Raw genomic sequence first — 20,441 nt, 5'->3', positions numbered from 1 at the left:
CGCTACTGCATTCAGGGACCAGATGGCATAGGAGACGGCTGCGGGCAGAGAGAGGAAGAGCACCAGGCTGAACAAAGGGGGCCGCCTTTCCCCGAGGCACCGAGCTAAGGGGGAGAAAGGGATGGGGGGTTGGCACTCCCAAAGTGTGAACAAGTCAGGCTTGGAAACACACTTCTCTGGACCCCAGAGCTCATACAAGGGTTCAGTTGCTCACTTTGCACGTAGCTGACCCCAGTTCCATCCCTGGCACCCATATGGTTCCCCCCGCACCACCAGGAGTGATCCCTGAGCACCATCAGGCATGTCTCCCAAAGCAAACATACGTGACCCGAAACAGTCCACACACCTACCCACTGCTCTGGTGGTGGCAGCTGCTCCTACACACACCGTGGCTGCCCTCAGACCCCTCATGAAGCTCAAGTTCCTCAAAAGGACCAAGTCCATCCGATAACTGGTGGAAACCCAGGCCCGCTGGTCACAGGTGGGCAGACGACCAATCCTGGGGCGCAGCCTGGATCACGAGGGCAGCAGGGAAACAGAGCATCAGCTGGCCAGCGGCTTCCCAAAACTCTGGCTCCCAATATCAAGGGCTCACGGTGTAATAATGTTCCTGAGGTTTGCTCCCCACGCACCCTCCAAGAACCCACGTCCCGTTGGAAAGAGCATCATGGTGCCAGGAGAGCAGCAAAGCAAATGGACCCACAACTCATGAGCACATTCTTTTTTTTTTTTTTTTTTGGCTTTTTGGGTCACACCCGGCAATGCTCAGGGCTGATTCCTGGCTCTGCACTCAGGAATCACTCCTGGCGGTGCTCGGGGGATCAAATGGGATGCTGAGAATCGAACCTGGGTCAGCCGTGTGTAAGGCAAGTGCCCTACCCGCTGTGCTATTGCTCCAGCCCCACGAGCACATTCTTGTATTGGGTTAATAACCGCAGAAAACGGCCAACCACACACACTGAAACTCCCTGCTCACAGCAGGGTTTCCAGATGAGCTTTGGGGGGAGGAGGAGAGAGCACGCAGAGACGGTGCAGGCAGAGTCCAGTTGGACTGCCCTAAGGCGGAAAGTGCTTTGGATATTCTGAGGATGAGGGAAGCTTGGCAAGTGGCAGCGGCAAACAAGGGTCAGCTGTGCCTCCTCTGCTGGCGCGTTGGCCGTGGACATGAGAGAGAGATGTGGAAGGTGCAACACCTCCTGTAAATACTTAGAGCACAGGTCCTGAGCACCACTGGGTGTGCCCCAAACCACCACCCACCCAAAATAAATTCAGGTTCGGAGTGTTCCGAGTGTGGCCAGAGGAGCAACGGTTTAGAGGAGAAGATGAATTAACTTGTGGATATTAAATCTGGACTTACACAGACCCCCCCCCACCCCCGGCTAGAAGAGTCCCTCACACACGGGAAACTAGGGCAGACCGAGCTCACCCACCGCGCCCTTGGCTTTCTGCAGGACCCTCTGGCCACACATTTCAGGCTTAGAGATTTTATCGGTTTTCTTTGAATGCTCCCGTAGGAGTTTGACACACTCAGGGCCCCACTGACCTGGACCCGTTCAGGATGAATCCCCGACCGGATCCATCCTGCTGGATAGACAGTTGGAGTCCCCTGTTACCATCATCAAAAGACAGAGGGTTGGGGAGGGGGTGGGAAGGGCTGAGAGAAGGGGCTGGCCAGAAGGCTGCAGGGACACCATAGGGACGTGGAGCACAGGTACTGGGACTTGGCCCTTTGAGGAGTGAGTGCTTTCACCAGCACCCCGGGAGCAGGGGACAGACCCAGCTGGAGCTGAGGCTTGAAAGATACATGTGCAGGAGGCTGCCAGGACTGGGAGGCCCCCACAAGGCCTCAGGCCACCAAGCCTTATGCCATTTCCCTTCCGCTTGGGCCTTCCTGGGGACTCATGCCTGCTGCTGACAGCTCTCTGCTCATTTCGGGCACATTGGAGCTTTGCTGGGGGACTTTCCTGCATCCCATTCTCTGGGTGGTGAATGTCAGTACAGTCAAATGCCAGGAACTAACTGGGCGAGTGGCCACCCGGACTTTGTTTTCTTTTTGGTTACTCCCCCCACCCCCTCCTCCTCGAAGTCACCGCTGCTCTTCCTAGAGCATCAAAGGAAGGGAATCCCGAGGCCCAGCCCCCAGTCCCCCTCTTCCCCCTGGAGGAAATCTCCAGGCCAGCAGAGCCCGGGTCTGTTATCTGGGCGCAGGAGTCAAAGGTAAAGATGACTTCATTCCCCAGAGGGCGCCCCGGCGTTGGAGCAGCGGATTTGGCCGCAACTGAGCTCCGCGATTCTTCTGATTCTTCCCTCTCTGCTTGGAATCAGAAGCATCTGGGGTGTGTGTGTGGGGGGGGGGGGAGCGTGGAGGGAGGGGGGAGACGTGGAGACTCCGCTGTCCCTCCACCCCACCCCAGATGGCAGCATCTGCTCCAGTCATGGGGGCGGCGGGGCGGGGGAAGGGGTCCTTGTTTGAATTGCGCTTAAATGCAGCGGGAAAGTTTCTGTTCCCACCGTCGGTTGCGCGGGCCGAGGGACAGGCTGACCTCTGGGCAGCGCGGGCCGAGCCAGGCGGGATCAGTGCGCTCGACGGGCTGCCCAGAGCTCCCGGAGAAACCCCGGGGTGCGGAGCGCGCGCGGGGGTGCGAGTGCGCACGGGTACGCGCGCGCGCGGGGGTGCGCCCGCTGGGGGTGGGGGGAAACCCTGGCGGCCTCCAGAGGCGTCTTTGTGACGGCTCCAGAGTTCCACTAGGACCCCCGGCTCTCCTTCCCAGCTGGTAGAGCGCTGTCCCCGCCCCCCCCCGTCCCCAATTTCCCTAGGTGGCCGATCAGCGGGCCCCGCGCCAGCCTTTTTTTTGGGGGGGGGGGGAGCGGGGAGCGCCCTGCCCCGCGGCGGCTCCCAGGCCCCCCGAGGGCCCCGCGCAGGTGAAGGTGAGCCGAGCGCCGACGTGGGCGCGGGGTGGGAGGAGGAAGGGGCCGAACAGGAAAGGGCGTGTTGCCCTCTGCGGCGGCCGCGGGGAGAGCCGAGTCTGCAGCTTTGTTACCTGAGGCCGCCGCCGCGCTCCGCCCCGCGCCGCCCAGCCCCCCTCGCGGTCCAGGGCCGCCCGGGCTGCAGTGACCCGCCGGGAGGCCGCGGCGCCGGGACTCCCGGGAGCACCGAGCGCGGGTGAGTGCTGGCAGCCGCGCCGCTCCGGCCCGGGCGCGGGGAGCCCGATGCCCCTCGGCTCCCGACCACCGTGGGGGGTGGGGGACGGTCAGCTCGGACCCGGGCTGCAGCGCCGAGAGGAGTCGCAGAGTCTCGGCCGCCTCTGAGCTTCCCGGGGAAGTCTGGAGAGACCCCGCACGCCCCCAGCTCCTCCTTCCCAGACCCCCTCCGCTGGTTTGGGTGGCGGCGCAGCCCGCGGCCGCAGGGGACAGCGAGCGGGGTCCGCTGTGGGACCCGCGTCCAGAGAATGAACTGGAGCCGGGGCCGCGTCCGGGTTGGAGCCGGCTCCGCGGGCTTAGCCGAGCCGCCGGGACGTGCGGGGACGCTGCGCCCCCGCTGGATGCCCGCAGGTCCGAGCGCTCACGACTGCGGGCGCAGCGCTGGGGCCCCGACCCGCCCGCGCTGACAGGGTGGGGTACGGGGTAGGGGTGCGGACCCACGGCGCGGGGTGGCTGCGAAGGGAGGGGCTTTTTTCTCGTCCTTGCACGCTAATTCCGCGCGTGCCAAGTTCAGGTTCCAAGTTGCGCCCTGCGTTTGTGGAAGTTTGTGGGAGGAAGCGGGTGGGCTGCGGGCGGAGAGGGGGGGTGGGTGCAGGGGTCTTCTCGGGCTGGAGTTTGCGGCGTCCGACCAAACCCGGGGAGGCTCCGGAGCCCCGTGTTCCGCGGCCGCCCGTGACCCAGCTGCAGTGCGGCCGTGTGCCGTCCGCCCCGCGCCCCGGACGCCCACCCTGGAGTGGGGAGGGGGGGACGCGGTGGATGCTCGAGGAGGGAGCGAGCCCCTTTCGCCTCCAGCACAGGCACCGTCCCCGCTAAGCGCGCCCCCCCCCCCGCCCACCCCGGACCTCGTCTTGTTGGGAGCTGCGTGCCCCGGGCACTTGGGGAATCCGCCAGGAGGGGGGGACGCGGGCCCTCGGGGCTTGGCCAGGAGCCGGGCGACCCCCTGAGGCCGGTGGGGATCCCCGGGAAGCGGACGGGCCAAGGCCTCCCCGGCGTGGGCGCTGCGGACCCCGCTGTCCCCGCACGGCCGCGGGTGGCCGCTCCCCGCCCCGGGTGGCCCGCGCGGCGCGTGTGGGCGTCTATCTGGGGCGCGCAGGGCGCCCCCACCCTCGCCGCCCCTCCCGCGTGGCCCCGATAAGGACGCCGCTGGAGGCTGGCTCGCCGCCACGGGGACTTCTCCCTCTGGCTGTCGCCGGACGCGGAACCGACCTCCGAGCCTCGGACGCGGCCGAGCGGCCTTTTGTGTGGCCGAGCCGGTGGCGCGGGGTGAGTGGTGCAGGCGGGAAGCCGGGCGGAGGGCGCGGGGGACGCGCTGTGCGTGCGGACCTTTGCGGGAGAGATCGCGCCCGGGCTTCTGAGGAGCAGCTTTGCAGAGACTGTCTGCCGAGACCGTCCCCTGCCTTCCCGGGACGGGCGGGCCACCGGGCAGAGCATCCTTTACGGCTGGCCTCTGCTCCGGGGACCTTGGGAGAGGACCGGGCGCCGCGTCTCTCTGCCCGAGGCCCTGCAGGGTTGATGTCGTGCTGCAGATCCGACGCCACCGCGCGGGCTGAGAACAGGCACCACCGGCCAGTGCGGGTGTCACCACGTTTGATAATCAGGAGAGGATTTGATAAGGCGGCGGCAGCAGCCCTCTCCCGGGGAGTTAAGAGAACAAAAATTCTCTTTTGTAGATCTGATGGCAGGTCTTGTGCAAGGCACACCCTGCACCCCAGATGGTCCCTGGAACCCCACCAGGGGTAAACCCTGAGTGCAGAGCCAGGAGTACTGCCTTTTAGCACTGCAGGGTTCACCTGCCCCAATAATAATAGAATTGCCTCCCCAGCCGCTCTCCTCCCCCCAAACCCAACTTGCTCTGGTCCCAGTTTGTCATCACAGGGGTGTGGCCGGCCCCTCCTGCTCCCTCCTCATCTCCCATGCGCGCCTGGAATCCAGGGGAAAGGTGTGTTGGCGCTGGGCGCTTACTTTTGGTTTCTGTTGATCTACGGGGTGAGTGGCCCGCCGGGCCGCTTGGGGAGAGCTCCGGGCTTGGAGCTGACCGCAGTGCTTGCTCTCCGCCCCTGCCTGCTCGCCTGCCCTGCCACCCACTCCCTCCAGCAGGGCCTGCAGGTGGCAGCGGGCAGAGTCATGCCAGCTGCTGATTCGCCTTTTATGTATGCCCTCCCGAGCTGCCCAGGGAGGCGCTGGGGCCTGGGAGCCAGTCCCCGTGCAGGCAGGCTTGGCCTGTACCACCTAGTCAACCGGAACTTTGGAAGGACCAGGGGGCTTCCTGGAAGACTCGTAAGGAACATTCTAAGACTTGATATTTGGGGGGGGGGGGGCAGGGGGTGCACCCAGCCCTGCTCAGGACATGCTTTTGGCTTTGTGCTTCAGGATCACTCCTGGTGATGTTCAGGGAACCGTGGGAGATGCTGGAGTTGAACTAGGGTCAGCAGTGTGCGAGGGGCAGGCTCCTTAGCCCTGCCCTATCTCTCCGGCCCCTGAGACATGATTTCTAATCAGCAAAAGGCTCTGGGCACAATCCCAGCTTCCTCTACCAAAGTGCTACCAAGTGGGAAGATGCTGAACTGAATTGCACCCCCACCGCCACCCTTCCTTCTCTTTAACCTGCCTCTGATGGGCCCTGTTCAGCCCTCAGGGCGCTTGAGGAAGGGGTCCCTGCCAGGGGACCAGGGTGCTGTCATTCTCAGAGACTTTCTGCACCGCCCCCCTGTTTACCCTGGGCTGAGCGTTGGTTAGTCCTCGAAGCCTTCCGGCTTCTCAAGGCTGAGGTGAGATGATAAGGACAAGCCTGTCTGTGTGTCCCGGGCAAATGGATGGGACAGGGATGTTTTCCAGCAGTACCGACGCTCATCCCAAGGTCCCTTTGGGGTTGCTGTGCCACCGAGCTCTTCAGCACGCTGTCCCCTGCTTTGCCCAGGCTGCAGGGAGAGAAGGCACTTGCCTCAGAGCAGAGCCAGTGCCCCTGTGTGCCCTCCACTCCCCTGTCTTGCACCGATGCAGGGCAGGAGGGGTTAGAATGCAGCCTGCCTGCTCCCTCTCCTACCCCCTTATTGACACTGGAAATCCTTTGCTGGGGAAGGCATCTCAAAGCGCCATTGAAGCTGGAGGTGAAAGCATTAGCATCTTAGCTAATCATTGCCGGGAACTTATTCATTCCGAGCTGTTGGGGGTCTGGGACCCTTGTATGGTACCCTGGGAAAAAAAGAAAAAAGAAAAAGAGAGCCAGACATCATACCAAAAACAACTCTAAATTTTCCTTGGTGCCTTTGAAAAGCCGTGTTCTCTCTCTGGATGGCTCAGGGGGTGGATTAAGGCAGAGTAAGGCAGAACCCCTGCGTGTCCTATTTTACCTGGACACACTTTTCTGGATACTGTACCATGCTATTGCAGACTCGCCCCATTTCTCTTTGGTGTGGGAGGGTGGCAAGTGGCTTGGAAAAGAAACGGGTTGGATTTTCTCACCCTTGGTCTGTTTTGTGTGGCCCTCGTGACACGTCTATGCATATACCTCGGCCGTGTTGAATGGGCTCCTCGCTTTCTAGGATGGAGACTTTTCTCAGCTTATCTCTGTTCTCAGGGGTAATCTGTTGGCCAGTCAGCAAATCTGGAATTGGAAGTGAATTGGAGGATTAGCAACTCTCCCACACATGAGATATTTTATGAACAGAAGTATGTTAAAGTATGTCAGACTAAACTGCCAAGATTACCTGCACGGTCTTGAAAAAAAGAAGAGTTCAAATATAACTATAAACTGTAATTGACAATGAGTCATTTGCTTTAGGGGTGCCAACTATGAAAACAGCCTAGTTATGCCCCTAATGATAATTATGGAAACTCCTTTTAAAAGCCAGTTGCATCTCAAGTGAGATGTAACTTGGCTTGGATAAATATTGTAAGTTTTACTTTCTACAGAATTAGCCACTGGTGACAATATACAATACTGTGAATGTGCTGTGTGCCGCCGATTTGCACACTTGAAAATGGATAAAAAAATTTTTTAAAAGGAGAAAGGCAGCAGCATCAGTGAATGTAAATGCCATTTAATAGCCATAGACATACAGGACTTAAATATTACAATGTTTCTTAGAAACATATTTTTGTAATTTAATATAAAAGTACTGAGTATTGAAAAAGGACAAATTTTACAAACCTGTTAAGTTGCATAATGGAGGCTGAAAATATTCAAGGTATGTTTCTAGCAGCTAGGGGTGACTTAGCACTTTATCTGTAAACACACACATATATGTATTTGTGATGTTGGGAATTGAGCCCAGGGCCATAAATAAGTACAAAAGATACACATCCCTAGCCCCCATACATATTTTATTTATTTATTTATTTATTTATTTATTTATTTTGCTTTTTGGGTCACACCCGGTGATGCACAGGGGTTACTCCTAGCTCGTGCACTCAGGAATTAACTCCTGGCGGTGCTCAGGGGACCATATGGGATGCTGGGAATTGAACCCAGGTCGGCCGCTTGCAAGGCAAACGCCCTACCCGCTGTGCTATCGCTCCAGCCCCCCCCCATACATATTTTAAAGAAATGGGGAACGTCTGGTAAACGAAGAGAAATCATACACCCAAGTGGTACCAGTTGTTATTGATAATAGCTAACTATGGACTGGTAAGTAAGGCCTGGTCATGCATTAGCTCGTTTGTTCTTGCACAAACCAATGAAACAGGTGTACCCTTCTATTATAGTTGCTCTGTTGTAATGGAAGCTCCGGAGCCTTCCTCGTTCACCTGAGGCTAAACGCCTAAGACATTGCTGAACTGTGGTGTGAGGAGAAGCGATCTGTTTCTGGAGTCTGCGCTCTTCCTCCTGAGGGCATTCTGCCTGAGGGGGGGTTGGAGGGAAGCCTCTCACGCGTCTGAGCAGCGTAGCTGTGTGATCAGTGCTGTTGTTAATTTGTGTGCTTGGACGGGAGCTGGGAAGATTGTCTGGGCCCGTGCAGGACCAGCACCACGCGACCCTCCTAGCATCACCAGGGGTAGCCCTGGAGGCCCCTGAACCCCGGTATTGCAGGGCTTCAACAGCTCTGTGTCCTTGGGCCCTGGCACTGAGTCACAGATCGCTTGGCCAAGGCCCATGGGTTGGGATCTCTGGGTGCCCTGAACACACAAAAATCACCCTTCAAATGGGGGCGGGGCTGGGGGCGTTCATGTAGAAGTAATGGGGACCATGGGAATTAGGGATCCAACCCAGAGCCTGTCACATGTAAAGCCTGTGCACATTCCCTGTCCCCAGGGAAAGCCTCTCCATGTGACCTTTTGGTTTGGAGAGCACCCCTTTTTCAGACATCATCGGGGTGCTCACTCCAGTGCAGTGTTTCCCAAAGCTGGTGATGCCGCCGCCCCAGGGGGTGCTCTGATGGTGGTGGGGTCAGGGGGTTGGGCGTAGCTGCACAGTGGGGGTTCAGTAGTGCGGGGCTCTGGTAGAATTTGAGGGCTGGAAAGATAGTACAGTAAGCAGGGCCCTTGCCTGGCACACAGCCCACCCGGATTTGATCCCTGGCACCGCAGAAGTTCTCCTGAGCCCACCCTGGAGTGATCCCTGGGCATGAGTAAGCTCTGAGAACCTCTGGGTGTTGCCCCTTCCCCAAGAAAAGTGAATTTCCAGGGAGAGGCGCCAAATAATATTTTTTTCTGAAGTAGGGGTAGGAGGCGACATAAGCTGAGCTACGTCTGGTCATGGGGTCCCCCTGGCACCTGGCCTTACGGCTGAAGATATGCTGAGCCCCTGCCCCTAGAAGGTCCTCCACAGCCCCACCCCTCCCTGGCCCTAGAAGGAGCGAGGCCACCACTACAGGCCCCAGAGGAAGCCGGTGCCTTGGGCGAGCGCCGGGCAGCGAGCTCCCGGCCTTCTGCTCCGCGCCAGGCGTTGCCGGAGACCAAAGGAGGCAGGTGGGAGGGTGAGGTCGTTTCCCAAGAGCCGCGCAGCAAGAATCCAGAGTGATAGCATCGGGCCGCTTACTGTTTCCCAACCGCCCGGTCTTCCCGATGAGGAAACCGAAGTCCAGGCCCTGGAATGACGTGTCTCCAGGGGCGCCTCTAATCTTCGTCTCTAGGGTGCTTTTCTCTCTGGGATGGGGAGCCCCATCTCCCGGGGCGGCAGGGAGCTGGGCCCCGACTCCAGGGCAGTGAGCTGGACCAGATCTTATCTTGTGCCAGGGCTCCGGTCTCGCTGACCAGGCGGAGGGTGTCCTTTGGCCCACAGCACCGCCCAGGGGGACAGGTCTGGGCTGGAGGACGCAGGGGCCGGGTCAGCCGCAGGACCACCTCCTGGGGGCCTGGCAGGTTCTGGCTAGGGAGCAACACAGTGGCACGGAAACACTAGTTCATTCATAGAAAAAGACCCTGCAGAGCTTCTAGCAGGTTCTGGGGATGTCTGAGCCTTATCAGTGGGTGGGAGGTTGTTAAAGGGCTCGTGGCCAGCATTTCCAGGCGGCCACGTGTGCTCCCAATGTGAGAGGGTTTGTCTTCCTTCCTTCCTTCCTTCCTTCCTTCCTTCCTTCCTTCCTTCCTTCCTTCCTTCCTTCCTTCCTTCCTTCCTTCCTTCCTCCCTTCCTTCCTCCCTCCCTTCTTTCCTCCCTTTTTCCTTCCTTCCTTCCTCCCTTCCTTCCTCCCTTCCTTCCTTCCATCTTTCTTTCTTTCTCTCTTTCCTTCCTTCCTTCTTTCTTTCTTTCTTTCTTTCTTTCTTTCTTTCTTTCTTTCTTTCTTTCTTCCTTTTTTTTTTTTTTTTTTTGCTTTTTGGGTCACACCCGGCGATGCACAGGGGTCATTCCTGGCTCATGCACTCAGGAATTACCCCTGGCAGTGCTCGGGACCATATGGGATGCTGGGATTCGAACCTGGGTTGGCCGTGTGCAAGGCAAACACCCTACCCGCTGTGCTATCACTCCAGCCCCTGTTTTTTCCTTTTTTCTCTTTTCTTTCTTTCTTTTGTTTTTCTCCTTTCTCTTTCCTTTCTTTCTCTCTTTTCTTTCTCTTTTCCTTCCCTTCCCTCCCTTTCCCTTACTCGTCCCTCCCTTTCCCTTACTCTTCCCTCCCTTTCTCTTCCTATCCCTCCCTTTCTTTCCCAACAGCTCTCTCTCTCTCTCTCTCTCTCTCTCTCTCTCTCTCTCTCTCTCTCTCTCTCTCTCTCTCTCTCTCTCTCTCTTCCCCCCGCCCCCACAGTTCTCAGGGGCTATTTCTGTCTCCTTCTCAGGAGTGACTCCTGGCAGGCCACATCTGGTGCCAGGGACTCAGACTTGGGGTCAGCCACAGGCATCCCGACCACCTTCACCCTGTGCCATCCCTCCGGCCCTCACTGCCCCCTGCATCCCAGGACGCGTTTCTGCCCTGACCTAAGGTGTCTCTGCCTTGGCAGGTTTCGGAAGATGACCCCCAGCCTGGTGACCTTGGACGCTGTCTGCACACTGGCCGGAGAGAAGGTGTGAGCCGGTGTCAGGTCGGTGTCTGCCTCCCCATGCCGGCGCCCTCCCCTCGAGGAAGGCCCGCCTACTATGCATGTGATGAACTGTGTCTCCCTGGTCAGCGATAAAGAAAATGGGGCTCCCGCCTCCGCAGCTGGATTCATGATCAGCCAAACGCCGCCGCCGCCGCCGCCTCCCCCCCCACCTCCACTATGTCCATCGCCTGCACCTCCCCCCCCACCTCCCCTCCCTGGGGGGCCTCCCGCGCCCCCTCCCCCTCCCGGACTGCCCCCAACCTCGCACATGAACGGCCACCTGGGGAAGAAGAAACGGCTGCGGAGCTTTTTCTGGAAAACGATTCCCGAGGAGCAGGTGCGCGGCAAGAACAACATCTGGACCCTGGCGGCCAGGAAGCAGCAGCACTACCAGATCGACACGAAGACCATCGAGGAGCTGTTCGGGCAGCAGGACGGGACCCCCAAGGTCTCCCCTTCCAGGCGAGGGGCGGCGTCCCACTCGTCCTTCCGAGAGGCGCGGGAAGAGGTGAGTCGCTCCTCTCGCCGGCTGCCCGCGGGGGCCTTGGCGCGGAGGGGCGCGCGTGCGCATTGCAGACTTGGCCTGGACCACTGAGAAGTGAGATGGGGCGAGGCGCCGTGCTCAGGGAGGGCCAGAAAGCCCGTGGGTGGTGAGCTGGACAGAGGAGCGGTGCCTCCTCCCAGTTGGCCCTGGGGGCCAATGGTGTCCCAGCCTCGCAGCATTGGGGGGCTCTGTGCCTCCTCTGGCTGTGCCCACCAACTCCCCAAATTCAGTTCTCTGAGATTTAGTGGAGCTTTGGGGGGACTCCTTGCCTCTAGTTCCAAACTTCCACCCATCAGGCCACATCCTCTGGATTATTACTGGCTGAAGGGCTGACTCCTGGCTCTGTGCTCAGGTACCCTTCCTGGTGGAGCTCAGAGGACACTGTAGGTGCAAGGGATCAAACCCAGGCCACTGCCTGCAAGGCCAGCCTGACCCGCCCTACTCTCTTTCCAGCCTGTGGGTTGTGATTTTTATGCTTCTCCCAGGTTTTCTGAGTGTTTGCCATGCTCAGTTCTCTCGTCTCAGGACTGTGGATGGATTTTCCAAGCCTGGAGATGAAAAGTTCTTCCCAGGGGGCCTTATAGGAAGGTCCCTCTGACAGCGACACTAACCTCACGGTGTGTCCCAGACACAGCTCACTCAGGGGTATGGGAACTGAGTCAGAACCCTCGGCCGTGGGCCGGGGAGAGAACCCAAAGGGCAGGAGCACACTCCCGGCACCCCAAGTTCTGTCCCAGTACCACATGGACTCCCAGCACAGCCAGGGGGAGCCCTGGAGTGCCAGCACCACATGGCCAGCCTGAGCCCTGAAACCGAGAGTGACCCCCGGACCCCCAGCCGTGCTGGGGAGCACCCCTGCCCCCGCCAACCCCAAACCCGTCCTTAGAGTTACTCTGTGTTCACAGGGATGGAAGTCGAATGAGGAGAGTGGGCATGAGGGGTGAGAGAGTGTTCCTGGAGGTGTGTTTACACATGTGCACATACACACGTGCACATGTGCACATACACACGCACGCACATGCTCACGTGGGGATATAAATGCCTGGCCTTTCATGGGGCATCTGGGCGCAGAGAAAATGGGTCAGAGATGGAGTCGCTGAGATAAGCCTGGGCAGGGCCGGGATAGAGCAGCCGCTCGGCTGCTGGAGTCCTTGGTGACGGGACTGGCCCTCCTGCTCCTCCTGCCGCAGCGGTGCCACCTCTCCCCACAACTAACGAAGCGCAGCAAAGGTAAAACCGCGCGAGGGAGCAGGGCCTGGGCCGTGGGGCTCCTGCAGAGACGCAGAAGCAGAACTTGGGGGTGGGCAGGAGAGATAGTTCAGGGCTTTAGGCATTTGCCTTGCATGTGGTTGACCCGGGTTCAAATCCCTGATGGCAAAATGGTCCCTGAGCACTAAGCAGGCATGATCCCAGAACACAGAGCCAAGAGTAGTTCCTGAGCACTGCTGAGAACGAGCCCAAATGTCTCCCGCCCACCAAAAAAAAAAAAAAAAAGGGCAGAACTGTCACTGCTAGACCAGATTTAATTTAGGGGGGAAAATCTTTGTCCTCCTCTTCATCCACCCCGAACCCTGAGTCAATCTCTACTTTTTACCTTTTGCGCCTCCCCGACTCTCTTCCAGCCTAATGCCTCAGTGGTGTGGTGTTGGCAGCCATCAGGGCGGGGTCTGGTCATGCAGGGAAAACTGTGCAACGCTGGGGATCAAACTTGGGATCTCTGGACACAAGACAGACGCTCCTACCCTTGGAGTTACCCCCCTACTACCCCCACTCTCTTTGTATTTTCCCTTTAAAAACAAAAGAAGCAAACGTGGGAAGAGAATCAGTGTCAGCTTCTTGGTTTGGGGGCCACACCCAGTGGTGCTCAGGGGCGATTCTCAGCTTGGGAAATCCGGGCTTGGGTGCGTCCTGGCTGGGGGTCGCTCCTGTTGGTGCCGGGAAGGAGCTGGTCCCGCATAGGCAAAAGCGTGTGCTCGGGCCCTTTGAGCCATCGCCCCGTCCCAGATTGCTGTGTTTTGTCGTGATAGGAGACACCTAAGCCATGGCCACCAGGAAAAGCTTTTCACCCACTGCCCTTCTCCCTCTTGGTGCCTTGCTGTGGTGCCAGAGGCCCTCCCCACCTGGCGCCTGCAGGCTGCCTCAGGCAGCAAATCCTCAGTCTCGAGTTTGGCGCTTTGCCATTGAGCTATGCCAGCCCCTGGCCCCAATGAACCATTTCTCAGTGTACACTTGGGTGGCAGCGGGGCGTCCACGGGGCTATTTAGCCGTCATTGCCATGCACACACAGCCCTGTTCTCTCTGCGTGCAACCCTAGACTATGCCCGTTTGAACACTGACCCCCTCCCCATTGGCCGTGCCCCAGCCCCTGCCAATCCCCACACCACTTCCTGTCCCGCCTCCTCTAGGGACTCACCTGAGAGGAACCGCAGTGTGCTCGTCTTACTGTGAGTTTGTGAAATGTCCTCCGGGTTCATCCTTGTCTAACACCGTCTTCCCTCTCATGTCTACACTGCACTTCTGTTCTCTGACTTCACTAGCTGTGTTTTGTGTATTATTGTTTTGTTTTGGGGCCACCCCAGTGGTGCTCCGGGCTTACTTCTGGCTCTGTGCTCAGGGGTCACTCCTGGTGGGCTCAGGGGTGCTGGGATGGAACCTGGGTTGGCTGCATGCAAAGCAAGTGCCCTCCCCTAGGTACGACCACTCCGGCCCCATGCTGTGTTTATCTCATCACCACCACCCCCACCCCCACCACCTCCCATAGACTCTTTTTTTTTTTTTTTTTTTTTTTTTTGCTTTTTGGGTCACACCTGGCAATGTTACTCCTGGCTCTGCACTCAGGAATTACCCCTGGCCGTGCTCAGGGGACCATATGGGATGCTGGGATTTGAACCCGGGTCGGCCGCGTGCAAGGCAAACGCCCTACCCGCTGTGCTATCTCTCCAGCCCCTCCCATAGACTCTTGAGTTGCTGCTGTGTGACTCTGGGTGGCTGGAGAGAGTGCAGACATCTTTCTCCAGTGATGCAGACAGATGCTAATCCAGCACCTCCTTCTGCACCGCCGTGGCTGAGTGGCAGGAGAGGATGGACTTTTAGTTCTGTGGGTCATGGCAGGGAGCTGGAGTGAGTGCCTGTTGGCTCATAATTGCATTACAAAGGATTCTCCAGAATATTCTTCTTTTATTTAGGGGGAGGGTGTGGCCTTTCAAGAGGTGCTCAGGAGATCTCGGGGGCCGTTGGCAACCCTCGGCCATTGGTGCTGTAGCAGAGACTCAAGGATGGGGTGCTGGGGATATTCAGGTCCCCCCAGGGTGCTCTGAGGCTGCACCCAGCAATGTTCAGGGGACCTTATGGGGCTAGAAATCGAATTGCTGTACAGTCTCCTAAACCCTCTCCAGAATTATTCTCTTTCTTCATGTTTTCTCTGACATGGCTAGAAATTGATCCTTTCGCTGGCAAAATAATATGATACACACGATCTCCTTCCCTCACTCGATTTTCTTCTAAGAAGTTACAGATGAGCAGACAGCCTCACGCCCCTCCTGTAAGGCATGTGACGCTGCGTCCTTGGCACCTGCCCTCGTGGGCTGCAGGATCCCTGAGCAGCATGCTTGGCAGAGGGCCATCCCCCGGGGGGGGGGGTGGGGGACACAGCACCCCAGCCGGGGTCCTCGCAGGCCACAGATGTGTGGGTGCCAGCCGCGCTGCTGTCGCCCTGAAATAGAATCGCCTCCTCCAGAAACGGCCTGCTATTATGTGGTCGGCTCCGACTTTCAAAAGGCTTATAAAGCATTACAGATAAATTCCGCTCTCCTGCAGAAGTTGCTGGAAGGTCGGAAAGATCTGGGCTTGGGAAGGGCTGAGCTCAGGACGAGAGACACTTAAAATATGAAATGAGAATATGTAATTGCGGGGGGCCGGGAGGGAGAGGTTAGGCATTGTCTTGTCCTTGTATCTCTGTTGCCTAAAAGCTGCCCTGGAGATGTCCAGTGGCAGGATAATAATTAAGCTATAATACAGTCATTAGAAATGACATGTATTTTACTGGCAATCATAATAAGAAGGTTCAGCTCGAACACCACCTTTTCAGGGCATTCTGTGCTCCCCTGGCCCCTCATCCGTTCATCACTGCTCCTCCTTAGTCTCTCATCCCCACCCCAAAGCCCCCTGCCCACAACTTCCCCTTCTGGGTAGCTGGGCCTGTACTAGACGCCTGTAGATTCTGAAACGCTCTGAAGAAGGGCCCGTGTTGGCCACTTCTCATGTGAGATAATGGAGAGATTATGGTGTTAGATAGAACCAAACCAGCGGGCAAAGGGTCTGCCGTGCCAGGCGTCAGTAGGGCAGGAAATGGAAACACTGATATGCTCCATTATGTCTGCGGAACTGCCGCTCTGGCCGTACTGGACAGAACTATATCATTAGAGCCCGAGAGACTGCACAGTGGGCAGGGCGCTTGCTTGCTGCACACGTCACTGGCCCGCATTCCCTCCTTGGCATGTGCTCCCCTGAGCACCACCAGGAGTGATTCCTGAGCACTGCTGGGTGTAGTTTCAAAGTCAGAAATAGCAAACTAAGATCACTTATCAGAAAAGGAGAGGCAGGAGGCAGGAGGATGGGGGGAAGACTGTATTATCTAAATTTATGAGAAGTCATATTTTACGCCCCCATGCTCCACTTCAGGCACCCATCATTCTTTTTCAGCTTGTGTTACAATCACAGAATGTTCTAGAATTCTGGGTCATGCCCACAATGCAGAGCTTGGTAGAGTAGTTGAAATACATTTTGGCGGGGGGTGGCCGGGGCGGAAAACCTACAACTGGTTTCTCATTTTTTCCTTCCGGTTGACATTCCACCGGAAGCAAACAAAATGGCAAGGCATCCAAACCCGGACACGAAGTCTATATTGGAATTCATATGGGAAGCTTTAAAAATAGTTGTTCTGCAGAATTTGACAGAGAATGGAACTAGCCACTATTTAGTATTACCTGAATAGGCAGGAAACTTTGACCTGAGGCTGGAGTGATAGGACAGCACTCGGCAACCTGGTTTGATCCCCAGGACCTTACGTGGTCCCCTGCACCCCCGGCCAGGAGTGATTCCTGAGCTCAGAGCCAGAGGTAAGCCCTGAGCACCTCTGGGTGTGGCTCCAAAACAAACAAGCAAGCAAAGACAGGGAGGAAGGGAGGAAGGGGGAGGGCGGGGGAGGGAGGAAGGAAAGAAAGGAAGGAAAGGAGGGAAAGAAAGTTTAACGTGTCACAGCCAAAGTGGTGGGAAGTGTCTTCTCCTCTTTGAAGCCATGTTCTAAGACCTCAAAGGTTCCCCAGTTTAGGTGGTCTACAGTCCCCCTGGAAATCTACCCATTGGGGGCGGGGGCGTGGGCAGAAGGGGAGGTGGGGACAGTTGGGCAACACCTAGTGTTGCTCAGGGCTTTCTCCTGGCTCTGCACTCAGTCAAACCCAGGCACCCTACCCACTGTACTGTCCAACCCCGGAAATCTTCCTCTTTTTTTTTTTTTTTCTTTTTGGGTCACACCCAGCAATGCACAGGGGTTACTCCTGGCTCTGTACTCAGGAATGACTCCTGGCGGTGCTCGGGGGACCATATGGGATGCTGGGAATCAAACCCAGGTTGGCCGTGTGCAAGGAAAACGCTTTCCCCTCTGTGCTATCGCTCCAGCCCCAATCTTCCTCTTTTTTAAACAAACAGAAATCTCTCCCAAACGCATCCAGGTTCCTACCTGCCCCCCTGCCATTGTTTGAGCACCCCCCTAGGGTGATATCACTCATTTGGGAAACCGCTTAATCAGTCACCAAAGACAGATCTGCAGAGCGGATGGCTCCCAGACTCAGGAGACTGCGGCCTCCTCAGGAGAGGGGAGGGGGGTTTGGTTCGGGTCTGCAGGGAGAGTCTGGGTGGGGGGTGGCGGTCGCATTCCTTGGGCTGCTGAATTCTCCTCTGGCTGAACTCTCGCTCGAGCATGGTGAGATTTGGGTTGGCGTCCTCTGCATTGCCAAGCCGAAACAAAAAGGTTAAGATGATAAACGTGAGCAGTTTACTAAAACTCCACAGTAAAGCTATTTTTGTTGTTTGCTTCGTGCCACACCCAGGGGGACCAGAGACAGTGCCCAGGGTGGAACATGGCCCAGCAGCGTCCAAGGCAGGCGCCCTGGCCCTTCCTCCATCTTCCCAGCCTCCAGCTGAAACTGTTGAACTCAAGCCCAGTCATGTCTTTTCCTAAAGACAGAGAAGGGAGGCGAATTGGGTAGCAGATTGAAAGGAGGCAAAATACGGAACTCGTTGAGGAATAAATGAGAGCTCCATTACTGCCCTGGCTTGGCGCTTCTCGGGCCGTGCAGGGGAGACTGTGTTTCTGCAGCAGGTGCCCCTGTGGCCTCACGGGGTCCTGCCTGCCTGTCCTGCCCGGGTGTCCCCATAGACAAAGGGACAGGGGCTGGCGGGGAGCCAAGGTGACCGCCTCAGCTGTGTCCCCGGCGAGTCTCCCGGGAGCCCAGCACACAGCACACCATTGTTTGCAGTGGCCTGAGATAAGCGCAATTACCTGGACAGTGATGACCCTCTGCAGAGGCCCTTCCTGAGGGCTCTAGAAGGCTCTAGATGGACCCAGTGTGATTCCCTGAGGAAGCAGACGGACAGTGCTCAAAGACAGTCGGGAGACTTCTCTGGGGGTCCTACTGTTTGGTTTAGATGGTGACCAGCCCATGTACCTGCAGTGTGTCGCTGAGACTGTGGTGTCCGTGGGTCCAGGTTGTGGCCTGCACTGGGAGGATGTGACCTCTCCAGCATCCCAGAGAGGCCAGTTGGGGGTCACGAGGGCTTTTGAAGCCTGGCCCAGGGGTGGGGCTGGGGGCTGCCCCCTTTCTATAGGGACTCTGGCTCCGATAGTCTGCTCCTAGCATCTCAGCCCCAGTGAGACCCTCTGAAACGGGGGTCCCGGGGAACCTCTCTCCGGGGGTCCTGAATCCTATAGGAATAGCAGGCGATGCCTCCCTCGCCTGCCCTATGCTCATACTGGCTGGCACAGTGCCTCGGGGGGCCTGGGGTCAGTGTGGGGCTGGGGGCGCAACCATACTGAAAGGGAGAAATTGTTGGAGACAGGGGCGAGGCAAGAAAAGACTTAGGCCAGGTCGGACGCTGCACCCACACACCTGACCTTGTGCGTTTTCGATTCTTGGGTTGTCTTGAGCACAACTTTGGTCCTCGCCAACATAGATTCCTCTCTGGGCGCAAGTTTGCCCCTTAAAGGGTGTACAGGCCTGGCTTCATCCTCGCCCTCCCCCTGCTGCCCCTCGCCAGGATTCCAGGGGATGGAGCCGGCCCGAGAGTTTACTTTACGGTTGGCAGGTGATTGTGTTAGCAAGAAGTCAACCCTTAGGATAGTAAATAATGTGATTGTTTAAGATAAGTCTTCAAAAGAAGGCAGCCCTCGGCTTGTAAAGTTTAACCTCAGAGCCAGGAAGAGCCTGCCCGCCCTCCCTTCAGCCCAGCTCCGCTCATAAAAGTCCCAGCAGGAATTTCACGGAAACCAAGTGGATCCCGAACCTGCAGAAGGCAGGGCTCCCCTGGCCAAACACCCTGGGGAAGGAGGAGCAGCTTAAAGGTGATTTTTTTTTTTTTCTCTCCAGGACGCCTCCAAAGGAGAGAGAAGTAATTTGTTTCCCCATCTTCCCAAAGGGTCTAAGCTGTGGTTTGATAAACACTTTTGCCCGGTCTGGGAGAGAGAACTTCAAGGGCTAGAACTCAGGCTTTGCACACAGGAGTCTCGGTTTTGATCCCCAGCACTGCATGGTCCCCTGAATATCCCTGCAAGTGGGCCTGGAGCACTGAGCTGGGAGTACCCCTGAGCCCAGTCGGTATGACCCAAAACAAACTAGATCTGATCATGGAAGTGTATCATTCACAGGTGTTTGGGGGAATGCTGATATTTTAATATTCATAAAATAATATTAGGTATTGAAAACCAGATTTATATATGGAGAATCATTCTCTAAAAATTAGTGTTATGGGGCTGGAGCGATAGCACAGCGGGTAGGGCATTTACCTTGCATGCGGCCGACCCGGGTTCGATTCCCAGCATCCCATGTGGTCCCCCAAGCACCACCAGGAGTAATCCCTGAGTGCAGAGCCAGGAGTAACCCCTGGGCATTACCAGCTGTGACCCAAGAAGAAAAAAAAATTAGTGTTATGGGGCATAGAAATAGTCCATAATCTTGAGAAGAATGACAAACAGCTCAGTCCTCCCAGAAGGACCCGTCTCTGGGCTGAGAACCCGGGGCCTTCTTGGAGTGGGGCAGGCCGACTCCTCTTGCTGCCTGGAGCCCAGCATCCCTCACCCACACTGATGCCCTCTAGCATAGAGATGGCCCAGCTCCACAACGGAACCTCATCAAGCCGCAAGCCGCCAAGGCATCCCAGCTGCATAGCTCCTGGAGTGCGCAGCCGCATGTACGGCCAGGTTTTATGTTACTCATCAGCCCCGTAGGAGCACAGCAACTCAGGTGGAAAAGTTACCTAGAAGCCCACCAAGCTCAGTGAACATAAAACAGTAACACACAAGGCTTAACGAGCATCAGCCAGCTCAGCAAATCCTCGCCAGAGTGAGATCAAACAATTATCACAAATTGACCTTCACTGATACATATTTTTTTTTCTCTTTGGGTCACACCTGGCGATGCACAGGGGTTACTCCTGGCTCTGCACTCAGGAATCACCCCTGGCGGTGTTCAGGGGATCATATGGGATGTTGGGAATTGAATCCGGGTCGGCCGTGTGCAAGGCAAATGCCCTACCCGCTGTGCTATCGCTCCAGCCCGTCACTGATACATTTTTTTGATAATTCCATTTGCCTTTTGTTTAACAAACATTATGAAGAAAGTTTGTTTGCGCCTGCTAAGGGAACAGATTTTTGTGGTGGGTGGAAAACTGGGGACACTGGTGAAGGGAAGGTGACACTGATGGTGGGATTGGTGTTGGAGTATTGAATGCCTGAAGCAACTGTACTATGAACAGTTCTGTAAACCACAGTATAGTAAGGAGAAAAAAATGAGTCTTTGGAGGCTAGAGGGATAATACAATGGATAAACCACTTGCCTTGCCCTCAGTTGACCTGGGTTCAATCTCTGGCACCACATATGGTCCCTCAAGCCCTGCCAGGAGTTATCCCTGAGCACAAAGCCCCGAGCACACCTGAGTGCATCCCACCCAAGCCCCCATCCCGCACGAGTG

The 20,441-nt window shown here is 57.1% G+C and overlaps 1 protein-coding gene across 7 annotated transcripts in view; it reads left to right on the top strand.

The window, feature by feature from the left end:
• The first annotated feature begins 2,613 nt into the window (after nt 1-2,613).
• FHDC1 (FH2 domain containing 1) overlaps nt 2,614-20,441 on the top strand; it is a 48,478-nt gene continuing 30,650 nt past the window's right edge. The window contains exons 1-3 of one of the 7 annotated variants that reach the window (XM_055144812.1): nt 2,698-2,928; nt 10,574-10,654; nt 10,774-11,162. In XM_055144812.1, the coding sequence (XP_055000787.1) occupies nt 10,782-11,162 (381 nt within the window). In that variant the 5' untranslated portion in view covers nt 2,698-2,928; nt 10,574-10,654; nt 10,774-10,781. Of the gene's footprint in view, nt 2,656-2,697; nt 2,929-2,954; nt 3,164-4,036; nt 4,465-10,573; nt 11,163-20,441 lie in introns of those variants that run through there. The other 6 variants (XM_055144810.1, XM_055144811.1, XM_055144809.1 and 3 more) reach the window with 6 other exon arrangements.

Source organism: Sorex araneus, chromosome 7, assembly GCF_027595985.1.
Source record: "Sorex araneus isolate mSorAra2 chromosome 7, mSorAra2.pri, whole genome shotgun sequence".
Taxonomy (NCBI): Eukaryota; Metazoa; Chordata; class Mammalia; order Eulipotyphla; family Soricidae; genus Sorex; species Sorex araneus.
This window is presented reverse-complemented; position numbering and strand designations above follow the sequence as displayed.